General features: G+C 47.1%; 1 protein-coding gene across 7 annotated transcripts in view; it reads left to right on the top strand.

Moving 5' to 3' along the window:
* The window catches only part of DNAH17 (dynein axonemal heavy chain 17), a 161,427-nt gene that overhangs the window by 34,661 nt on the left and 114,679 nt on the right, over positions 1-12,087 (top strand). For all 7 annotated transcript variants that reach the window (XR_013536049.1, XM_035301936.3, XM_035301933.3 and 4 more), the window contains 2 exons: positions 5,073-5,213; positions 10,778-10,921. Coding sequence is in view for 6 of the 7 variants with exons in the window: in XM_035301936.3 (XP_035157827.3) it covers positions 5,073-5,213; positions 10,778-10,921 (285 nt within the window). In the remaining variant the exon portion in view is untranslated. The remainder of the gene's footprint in view (positions 1-5,072; positions 5,214-10,777; positions 10,922-12,087) is intronic.

Genomic DNA, 12,087 nt, shown 5'->3' with positions numbered 1-12,087 from the left:
GCCCCAGTTTGCCCGCTGCCCACCACAGAGGCCCAGGGTGGCACTTTCTCTCCATATGAGACCTGAGGCCTTAAGTAAACCTCCCTTTACCTGGGCTAGCTTGTTTGCACCAGAAGTTCTTGACTGAACCACAAAGTATTTGCTTTCTCCTGGTGCTATGCTGAAATGCTGGAGGTCAGTAGCTGGGTCTCTGGGCACCAAGGAAGGAATGATCTGTTGGCTGGTTCTGAGGTTGTTGGGTTCAGGGGTACATTTTGATGAAGTTCACCTCTGCAACAGAAAAGCAAAGGTGACCTCTGAGGAGGGAAGGCACACACCTGGGCCCACTGTCCTGGTCATTTCAGGTGGCTACAAGAAAATACTGCAGACTCAGTTCCTGGTGAGGGGTTTGTTGCTGGTGTGCAGATGGCCGCCTTCTCCATGTGCCTCATGTAGTTGAGAGGGAGGACACTCTGGTCCTCCCTCTTTCTCTGCTTAAAGGATACTAATCTCTTTGTGGGGGCCTTGCTCTCATGATCTTGTCTAAACCCAAGCACCTCCCAAGAGCCCTGCCTCCTCCTGGGGCTTGAATACGTGAATTTTGGGAGGTGAGAGAACACAGACATGCAGTTCATAACACCCACCCAATACGGGCTCCGCTAACCCCGTTACGGGGAGAATCATCACTAAACTGGTCACAGGCAGAATCAGCTGGCCTCCTGTGTCTCCATCCCTATCCCTTTCCTCATCACGTCCGTTCTGAAGCTGCAGCAGCTGCACAGTGAGCAGGCTGAAAGCCAAGGGGCTGGGTGGAGGGGCCAGCATGCCTATGCCCTATACTTAGATGCAGAAGCAGAGCTGGGGGAACAGTGGCTCTCATGCACACACCCTCAGATGCATCACGCTGTCTCAAAACTAGCAAAAACAGATGTGACAGCCAGCAGCATCTGGCTCCCCAGCTTAATGAGAAAACCAAGCAATTGGAAAAGAAAGTGGTTCAAACTCACGTTCGTCAGACCTGCAATAAATTATTCCTGTTAGGAGTTCCTGCATTGTCAGGCTGTGCCCTTAGCACTCAGGTGAGCAGCAAAGGGGTGAGGACCAAAAGGAGGCTGTTCAAAGACTGTGCAGCGTTTGAGAGGAACGGGTCATTTGCTATCTCAGAAAAACACAGACGTATTGAAGGTATTTATTTAGTAAACCTGAGACCTTTTTTCTTAAATTAAAAAGGTCTTGACATTTATGAAATAACAGAATGTGAGGAAAGCAGAGAAGTGAAAGGACATGGCTAAGAAAGTCAAAATTGCAAAAGCAGAATTAAAATGAAAGCACCAGTTAGACTAGAATTAGTGCTACATAACAGTAGATATAGTAAATGGACAGTTTTAGGAAATTGCTAATATGCAAAGGGAAATAATATATATGTGTAAGATGGGGGAGAGGAGCAATATAAAAATTATAGTTGTTACTAAACTAGAGAAATAACAGGCTGGGCACAGTGGCTCACAGCTGTAATCCCAGCACTTTAGGGGGTCGAGGCAGGTAGATCACTTGAGGTCAGGAGTTTGAGACCAGCCTATAAAAAAATCTATTTAAAAACCCATCTCTACTAAACATACAAACATTAGCCACATGTGGTGATGTGCACCTATAATCCCAGATACTAGGGAGGTTGAGGCAGGAGAATTGTGTGAACCTGGGAGGCGGAGGTTGCAGTGAGCCAAGATCACACCACTGCACTTCAGCCTCAGTAACAGAGCAAGACTGTCTCAATTTAAAAAAAAAAAGAAAGAAAAAATAATGAACAAAGATGTAATAGAAGAAAATTTTCTCAAGCTGGAGGGACAAAAATTAAAAGAAGGCCTGAGTGTAGAGGTCAAAGTGGGTAACTGATTTCCAGGCCAGATAACACATGTAGACATATTCTGATCAAAATTTTAAATCCCAAGGCTACAGAACAATATTCTGCATGTTTCTACCAAGCAGGTCGCCTTTTGACTTTACAGATTTCCTGGAACATGATGAAACAATGATCAGTCTTAAGAAAGCCTCCTAACAGTTATCCATGAAGGCAGCAGTGAAGTCATCCTCACACATGCACAGAAAAATACCATTTGGATACCCTTCCTGAGAAACCTATTGTATTCCAGACCACCAAGAGATCAACCACATTCTAGAGTACCAAGGAAGGAATTAACATGTAAATAGACTAGCAGTGAGCTTGGAACCAATTAAATATAAAGAGATAAGTACATAAAGAGATAAATATGGTTGTAAAAGGTTACATTCCAAAGTCAAAAGCAATAGCTGTAGAATAGAGTAATATAAGTGGTCGAAACGATATCTATGGTGATAAATATGACCAATTATTGGAAGTTAGGAGGAGGAACAAAGGTGGGGCAGGGGAGTTAACAATATCCTAAATTCCTAAACACAGATAACGGAAATCAAAAGCTATTTTTCTTTTTTGAGATGGAGTCTCCCTCTGTCACCAAGGCTGGAGTGCAGTGGCACGATCTTGGCTCACTGCAACCTCCACCTTTTGGGTTCAAGCAATTCTCCTACGTTAACCTACCACGTAGCTGGGATTATAGGCATGTGCCACCACGCCTGACTAATTTTTGTATTTTTAGTAGAGACAGGGTTCGCATGTTGGTCAGGCTGGTCTCGAATTCCTGGCCTAAGGTGATCCACCTGCCTTGGCCTGCCAAAGTGCTGAAATTACAGGCATGAGCCACCATGCCAGGCCGTAATTTTTTTTATATCCAAACTTAGAGAAATACTTAAAAGATAGCTTTAATAAACTTAATGGCAAGAACTAGTGGAATTATAAACAGGATTTCTCCTATCCAAATCACTAAGGAATATAAAAGCAAATAAGCTGTAGTTTTTAAAGCACAATACCCCAACAAAGGGAAACAGAAAGCAGAAAGGATAAAATGTGATGACAAAAGGCAAACATTAGTTACAGTATATATAAATTATTTAAAAGCAAAATATTTCAGATTACATTGTTTACAAATGTAATTGTATGCTAATTCCAAGAGATAGCTAAAATAAAATAGAACGGTTGAAGACAAAATGATTGACAAGTAGGTGAAACCATACGAAACTTCCAATAATTGACCATTTTTGACCTTTGAAAGACGGTAATTTTCACAGATGAGCACAACAGCTTGTGTCTGTAATCCAAGCACTTTGTGAGGCCAAAGCAGGAGCATGGCTTGAGCCCAGGGCCTTCCTGTGTTACTTGGGCTGGGCACACCCCTATGGTCCCAGGTGTTTTTGGAGGCTGAGGTGGGAGGATCACTTGAGCCTGGGAGATTGAGGCTGCAGTGAGCCGAGATTGTGCCACTGCACTTCAGCCTGGGTGACACAGCAAGACCCTGTTTCAAAGGAAAAAAAGGCAATTTCAGATGGCAATCTTATCCGCACATGTATATACATGTTTGCATGCATACACATATATGACAAAATACTAATCAGCCAAGAACCACTTAGGGCAAGAATACATGTTTAGCTAAACATACACGATCAAGTAAAATCTATATAAAAATTACAATTGTCCTAAAATGTTATGTTCCCAGTAATAGTATTGTTAATGTATCTATATAAACAAAAGCAAAGACAAAAGCTATTAGGAAAACAGAGAAATGGGCAGAACACAAGTGTAATGGGAAACCTAACATGCCATGATTATCCTACCATGGACTGCGAGTTTGTGGCTCCCAAACATTCCTCTGTGGAAGCCCTAAACCCCAGGGTGATGGGATTCAGAGATGTGGCCTTGGGAGGTGATTAGAACATGAGGGTAGAGCCCTCATGAAGGAGATTTGTGTCCTTATAGGAAGAGATGTGAGAGAGCTTACTCTGCCCCTCTGACATGTGAGGGCACAGCAAGAAGGCGGCCGTCGCCATCTGCATGCCAGGAAGGGAGCCCTCACCTGGAACCAAACCTTCTGGCACCTTGATCTCAGACAAATTCCATCCTGTTAGGCTTGGATGGCAGATTTGCCAATGTCAACAGCCTCCAGGCCTGGGAGAAATAAATGTCTGTTGCTTAAGCCCCCTAGTATATGGTGTTTTGGTTAGTTACCCAAGCTGACTAAGGCATACACAGAACACGTTTTTCTGACCATGAAGCAATAAAACTGCTAATTAAAAAAGAAAAATAGAACTTAAGAAGAAATCCGTCTAACAAGGTAAACACAGAGGTTTAATCATATCATCTATGTTCACACAAAAGCATCAGTAGGAAAACTGAGAGCAGTCACATAAATACCAAATACTGTCTACAGGAGGGAGGTGGGTGGGATTCACACCAGAATCACAGAGACTGTCTAGAAATGGCTGAATCAATAGAGAGTCCATGAATTATCAGAGTGACAGAGGCAGCCGTGTTTCCAGTGGGGGATGGGATGGAGGATAGGAAGAAATGGGCCAAAGAAGTTGTGGCTTTTTTATCAAAAACTTTTCTCGTTAAGCGTTTTGTTACCATAGATGCATCACTTTGATGGAAATGTGTAGGAAAGAAAAATCTAACGCTGGATAAGAGAGGAAAATCCAGATCATCGTCACAGGTGGCCAGCACCCTTGTGGCAGAACTCCCACTCACAGGGGAGCCAGGGTCCTGACCCTACTCTCCACCCTTTCCCATCCCTGTCGGTAGGTCAGCGGCCCCCACAAAAGGGACTTGCTCCCATCTGGCTCTCCATTTGCAGCTATGGCCGATCCACCCAGCACTGACCACACACCCCTCGACCCTCAGGTCCTTCCGTGCCCCAACGAGAGAATTAGATGTTCTTTTCCCGAGAGTGACCCCGTTCTGGCCCAGTTGAGTGAAACATCTCAGTGGTCTCCCTGTGGTTCCCCTAGGCCCCAGTTTTGGTTTTGAGCTAAATTATTTAAGGCTCTCTGGTCAACAGTCAGGCACAGGTCCTCAGTGGCCCCTAGTGGGCACAGGTCATGGGGAACTAGGCTCCAGTCCAAGATCAGGCCAGGATGAGGAAGCTTACACCACAGAGCACACAGCGGAAGAGTGCGGCCGGAAGCGGCTTCTCTAGAAGAACTCTTCCCCTGTGCTTTCCTCCCAGGACTGTTCGGCCAATCCGCTGTTTGAAAGAAAGGACAATAAGAAAGAGGCCCTGTTAGACTTGGATGGAAGAATCGCCAACCTCAACAAGCGCTACACAGCAGTGAGGGACGCCGGCGTGAAGATCCAAGCCATGGTTGCGGTAAGGAAACGCCCAGGAGGCTTTTTGAGAGCCCACTCGCTTTTAGCAGGGCGGGGAGAGTAAAGGCAGAGCTGGAGATTTCATAAAAATGACGAGTGACACATCTTTAGTGGTCACCAAAGTCTGTGATCTGGCCAGGCACAGTGGCTCTCGCCTGTAATCCCAGCACTTTGGGAGGCTGAGTCAGGCAATCACCTGAGGCCAGGAGTTCCAGACCAGCCTGGCCAACATGGTAAAACCCCGCCTCTACTAAAATTATGAAAACTAGCCAGGTGTGCTGGCACGTGCCCGTAGTCCCAGTTACTTGGGAATCTGAGGCTGGAGAATCGCTTGACCATGGGAGGCGGAGGTTGCAGTGAACCACAATCACACCACTGCACCCCAGCCTGGGTGAAAGAGTGAGACTCTGTCTCAAATAAAAAGGCTGTGGTTTTTAATCCAAGCAAACCTTATCTTTAAGTAGCACATCACCCTGTAAACTTCCAAGCCTGGTTCCTTTGTGATGGGCCTTCCCTCCTCCATTCTAAGGGCACCTGAGCCCTCACCCTGCACACTGTGGGAATCGGCAAGTGACGTTTTCATACTCGGTCAGCAGATCTTGTCTTCCTGGGATGGGCTGCTGAGGGCAGGCACTGTGTGTTTAGCAGCATCCCCCATGGATTTCCCATGTGTGGGTGTGGGCAGGGAACAGTAACATGGGAAAAGCCAGGACCATTCGAATGTGCACAGGGTGTATCATAACCAGCACATGTGAATGGGTAGAATGTGACAAGGCATGCCTGCTTTGCTACCTAGGATGCTGGCTGGTCCTTCTTGTCAGCAGTCCCAACAGCCAATGACTCTGTGTCCCTGCCAGCGTCTTGGGAGCCCTTGTTGTTTGCACATTGAGTGGGGGAGTGCACAACAGTGGACTGGCATTCCTGGGTACTCCATCTGGTGTCCTGACATTGGGGGTTTTCACGCCCTCCTTGCTTGGTGGTCATTTCATCCAGCTTGCATTTTAGTCTGTCTCTGGGGAGACTGTGAAAGGTGGAGATTTGCATTCACCTGTAAAAGAGAGTACTCTCCCTTGAGCTCAAAATACGGCCAGGTATGGTGGCTCCTGACAGTAATCCCAGCACTTTGGGAGGCCAAAGTGGGTGGATCACTTGAGGTCAAGAGTTTGAGACCAGCCTGGCAATGTGGTGAAAGCCCATCTCTACTAAAAATACAAAAATTATGTATGGTGGTGGGCACCTGTAATCCCAGCTACTCAGGAGGCTGAGGCAGGAGAATCACTTGAACCTGGGAGACAGAGGTTGCAGTGAACCAAGATTGCACCATTGTACTCTAGCCTGGGTGACAAGAGAGACTTCATCTTAAAAAAAAAAAAAAAAAAAAAAAAAGAATTTGGCCAGGCATGGTGGCCCACACCTGTAATCCCAGCACTTTGGGAGGCTGAGGCGGGTGGATCACTTGAGGTCGGGAGTTCAAAACAAGCCAGACCAACATGGAGAAACCCCATCTCTACTAAAAAAAAAAAACTTAGCTGGGCGTGGTGGTGCATACCTGTAATCCCAGCTGCTTGGGAGGCTGAGGCAGGAGAATCGCTTGAAACTGGGAGACAGAGGTTGCGGTGAGCTGAGATCGCACCATTGCACTCCAGCCTGGGCAACAAGAGCAAAACTCCATCTCAAAAAAAAAAAAAAAATTCAGGGCAGTTGTTTTTGGGTTTTTTTCAGTGCATGGTGCAAAAAAAAAAAAATCAGGGCAGTTGTTTTTGGGTTTTTTTCAGTGCATGGTACAAAAAAAAAAAAAAAATCAGGGCAGTTGTTTTTGGGTTTTTTCAGTGCATGGTACCAAAAAAAAAAAAATCAGGGCAGTTGTTTTTGGGTTTTTTCAGTGCATGATGCAAATCAGTGGTGTGGCCTTTAATGATGAGTCATCCCATCCAGACTGACCAGCAGGCCCCACCTGGGGATGGGCTATTATTGGCGGTTCTGTTGTCACGTATTGCTAAAGGTCATCACTTCAGGAAGTGACTTGACTGAACCAGAATCTGTTTTGCCTCATTCCCAATTCCCATTCTTCCCCTCCCTGCCATGGTGTCAGAAGGTCTCTCTAAACAAAAATGCTAAACTGCAAAAATGCTGCTTGGAAGAGTGAACTGACTGAAGAGTGAACTGATCGAAGAGTGAGCTGATTGAAGAGTGAACTGATTGATTGAAGAGTGAACTGATTGAAGAGTGAACTGATCGAAGAGTGAACTGATTGATTGAAGAGTGAACTGATCGAAGAGTGAACTGATTGATTGAAGAGTGAACTGATCGAAGAGTGAACTGATTGATTGAAGAGTGAACTGATTGAAGAGTGAACTGATTGAAGAGTGAACTGATTGATTGAAGAGTGAACTGATTGAAGAGTGAACTGATTGATTGAAGAGTGAACTGATCGAAGAGTGAACTGATTGATTGAAGAGTGAACTGATCGAAGAGTGAACTGATTGATTGAAGAGTGAACTGATCGAAGAGTGAACTGATTGATTGAAGAGTGAACTGATCGAAGAGTGAACTGATTGATTGAAGAGTGAACTGATCGAAGAGTGAACTGATTGATTGAAGAGTGAACTGATCGAAGAGTGAACTGATTGATTGAAGAGTGAACTGATCGAAGAGTGAACTGATTGATTGAAGAGTGAACTGATCGAAGAGTGAACTGATTGAATGAAGAGTGAACTGATTGATTGAAGAGTGAACTGATCGAAGAGTGAACTGATTGAAGAGTGAACTGATCGAAGAGTGAACTGATTGATTGAAGAGTGAACTGATCGAAGAGTGAACTGATTGATTGAAGAGTGAACTGATCGAAGAGTGAACTGATTGAAGAGTGAACTGATCGAAGAGTGAACTGATTGATTGAAGAGTGAACTGATCGAAGAGTGAACTGATTGAAGAGTGAACTGATTGATTGAAGAGTGAACTGATCGAAGAGTGAACTGATTGATTGAAGAGTGAACTGATCGAAGAGTGAACTGATTGATTGAAGAGTGAACTGATTGAAGAGTGAACTGATTGAAGAGTGAAGAGTGAACTGATTAGCTTGCGGATACTCTCAGAAGGGTTGGAGACAGCACAGGAGAGTGATTTGACTTAGGGTCAGGAAAGTTTCAGAGGGTGGGTGCACAGTGCATGGGCAGGCACGGAGGCAGGACTGGGCTGAGGCTGCGGCCAAGCAGCAGGACGGGAGCCTAAGAGGGGCAGAGGCCAGCGAGGAGCCTCTCCTGTTCCCCAGCTGTCATGAGATCGAGTTGCCTCTTGTGCATGACTCTGTCACCACACAGGTTTACTCCCATGACAGTTAGTAGAGCCATTTCCTTTTATCTTACACTGAAGTTATTTGAGCCCAAGTCTTCTCTCCCTTATTAGAATAGACCTGCCTGAAGGTATAGACTAAGTGAATTAATCTCTGAGTTTCCCTGTAGCACTTAGTATCCTAGAGATTCATCCATCCACCTAGCCAGCCAGTCAGCCATCTAGCCACTCACACATCTACCCACCCCATTCATCTATCCATCCACCTACCCCACTCATACATGTACCCCACCGGCCCAAACATGCACACTACCCACCCATACATCCAACTCACGCACCCATACATCCACCCTACCAACCCACCCATCCACCCACCCATCCATCCACCCCTCCAGCCCTCCACCCATCCACCCATGCATCCACCAACCCCTCCACCCATCCACCCACCCATCCATCCACCCACTCCACCCATGCATCCACCTACCCCTCCATCCATCCACCCACCCACTCTACCCATCCATCAACCCACCCACCCATTCATCCACCCACCCATTCATCTACCCACTCATCCACTCATCTATCCACCCACCCACCCATCTACTCACACATCTACCAACCCCATTCATCCATCTAGCCATACATCCTACTGATGTTCATCCACCCACCAATCCACCCACCCCACCCACTCATCCAACCATTCAACCACCCACCCCACCCACTCACCCAACCATTCAACCACCCACCCACCTGCCAGCCCCGACTCTGTGCCAGGCATGCTGCTGAGTGGGGGCACAGTGGTGGAGAGGATGGTCAATCTTTGCCATCATGAATTTGGGCATCAAAAGGGCATGCAGACAAAAGACAAATCAAAAACAGATAAAATAACTCCAAGTGGCCCTCTGCACCATGGTGGACATAAACAATGGGTTGCTAGAGGGAACCCAATCAGAGATGGAGGATTCCTTTGTGAGAAAGGGACATTTGAGCTGAAATCAAAAAGATTAGAAGCCAGACTCAGCAAGAAAGTGAGGGAGCAACCCATGCAAAGCCTGGCGTAGCACTGGTATATCCAAGCAAAGCCTGGCATAGGACTGGCATATCTGAGTGAAGCCTGGCATAGAACTGGCATATCCGAGCAAAGCCTGGTGTAGGACCGGTATAGCCTGGCATATGACTGGCATATCCGAGCGAAGTGTGGCGTAGGACTGGCATATCCGAGCAAAGCCTGGTGCAGGACTGGCATATCCGAGTGACGCCTGGTGTAGGACTGGCATATCTGAATGAAGCCTGGCATTGGACTGGTACATTCGAGCGAAGCCTGGCATAGGACTGGTATAGCCTGGCATAGGACTGGCATATTTGAGCAAAGCCAGGCATAGGACTAGCGTATCCGAGCGAAGCCTGGCATAGGACTGGCACATCTGAGCGAAGCCAGGCATAGGACTGGCATATCCGAGCGAAGCCTGGCATAGGACTGGCATATTCGAGTGAAGCCTGGCGTAGGACTGGTGTATCCGAGCAAAGCCTGGCATAGGACTGGCGTATCTGAGCAAAGCCTGGCCTAGAACTGGTATATCTGAGCTAGCTGTAAGGAAAGCATCACACTTTGAGTTCCAATTGTGAGTTTTTTATTGCCAGTGACTGAGAGACAGCTAATGCTCAAAATTCTCTCAGCCCTGAGGAAGGGGCTTGATTCTTTTTTGTACCTTACTTAAGAAAGGGAAGGGGGAGCCTAGGTGAAGCAGAATGTACAGAAACAGAACAAGCAAGTTAGATAAGGAGGCTGGTCACTCGGAGGCAGGAGATTCTCATGATTGTTGATTTTTAAGGCGGGTATACACAAGCAGTTCCCATGATTGCCAGTTACCAAGGGGGTATTCGATACTTGTCATACAATCAATCAAGGGGGCATTCACAATAACAAGTGGGCTTGCCAAGCAGGCTGTGGATACAAAGGTTATATGTTTCTATAGTTCTAAGTGCAGCATGACCCTGCACAGCAGCGTGACCCAGGTATACAATCAAGGGGGAAATGGCAGAAGGGGTGAGGCAGAGGTTAAGATGGAGTCTGTCTGGCTCTCAGCAAGATGGAGTCTGTCAGGCTAACACAGGGTAGGTTAGCACAGGACGACCGGGCACCCACAGGAAGCTCAAACAGCTCTGTGTGTCTGGTGTGAATATGGATGGGTGGTCCAGAGAGTCACTGAACAGCGAGATCCAAGAGCAGACACACACTCGATGGAGCGAGGGCCAGCTGTGTGCTTATGTTTGCAGGAAAACGCGGAACTGTTCAGGGCGGACACCTCGAGCCTGCCCTGGAAGGATTATGTCAATTACATTGACGACATGGTCCTGGCTGAATTTGAGCAGTTCATTCGCACGTCGCTGAATTTCCTGATGGACAACATGGTTATAGACGTAAGTTATGAACGTAAGGTAATATATGTGTGTGTATTCTCATATGTTAGAATCTACAGCTTCTCATGTCCTGATGAAAGAACTATCATTTTTATAAATAAACAGACTTACTAAAATATACCTTAGGTGATCCTCTTGACCTGGCTTTAAACCTCAGTCCCAGGCACTCAGGACCATGGGTCACCTTAAATCTACCGTAATATACATTAGCTGCAGAAAGCCTCAGGAGACCTAAGAGGGTGGTCCTACCTCACTGCTTCATGAGGGAAGGTGGGCACCACTGTCCCCTGCTCATGTGGATTGGGGGAAGGGTCTTCCATCAACAACAGTAGCCATTAACCTACTCAATCCTATAGGGCTGAGTAGAAGGTAAGCCAGTCAGCGAAGGGGTAGTGCTGGTTAATCCCAGTGTTCTCCATGGCGGTGGCCCCTTTCATACCCACTTCTTTTGTGTTGTGACAGTTTTCAAATGATTTTGAGTACTGCCAGGAGGCCACTATCAAAGGCTCCCCCAGGCCACCAACAGCAAAGGCACGTGGCAGTGGTGTGCCCTTGTACAGGCAACAGAGGGTGGGTGGTGTTTGAGCCTGGCACATGGGTCTCCGGCTGGTAACCAGTAACAGACCCAAAATTCAGATGATGAAAGTCATCATCACTACAGCTGTCCCAGTGAGAGTGTCTCAGTGGAAGCCGTGAGGATGCCCTGGTAACAGTGTCCTTCTCAAGGAGTTCCAGGGGGTCCTGCTACTTGCGAGTAGCCTGGGGCAGGAGCTGGCCTGAGTCTTTAGAAAAGTCTGGTCACCCAAGTCCGTGACAACTGACCATTCAGCCCAATGAGTACCTCACTCAGATACTGATACAGCCCCCTTCTGTTCGTAGAGAAACTGGGGGACTTGAAAGCCCCCCACCCACAGGTCCCATGGGGACTCCAGTGAGGTCAGATCAGTGACCACAGTGTGATCTCGCAGCCTGGTGGGTCCTGGCCCACATTTGGAGAATCATTGGTTAGGCAGGAAGAGCACTAGGGTTGACCTCAGTCCATCACTTTAAACCAGACCTGTACCCGAAGCCCCGCAGTCTCACCAGGGGCCTCCAGAGCGTGGGGGAGTGTGGCCGAGCGCTCTGTAAGTGGGAACTCCCAAGGAGAGGGACATGGAGGCTTGTCT

Source organism: Callithrix jacchus, chromosome 5, assembly GCF_049354715.1.
Source record: "Callithrix jacchus isolate 240 chromosome 5, calJac240_pri, whole genome shotgun sequence".
NCBI classification, from domain to species: domain Eukaryota; kingdom Metazoa; phylum Chordata; class Mammalia; order Primates; family Cebidae; genus Callithrix; species Callithrix jacchus.
This window is presented reverse-complemented; position numbering and strand designations above follow the sequence as displayed.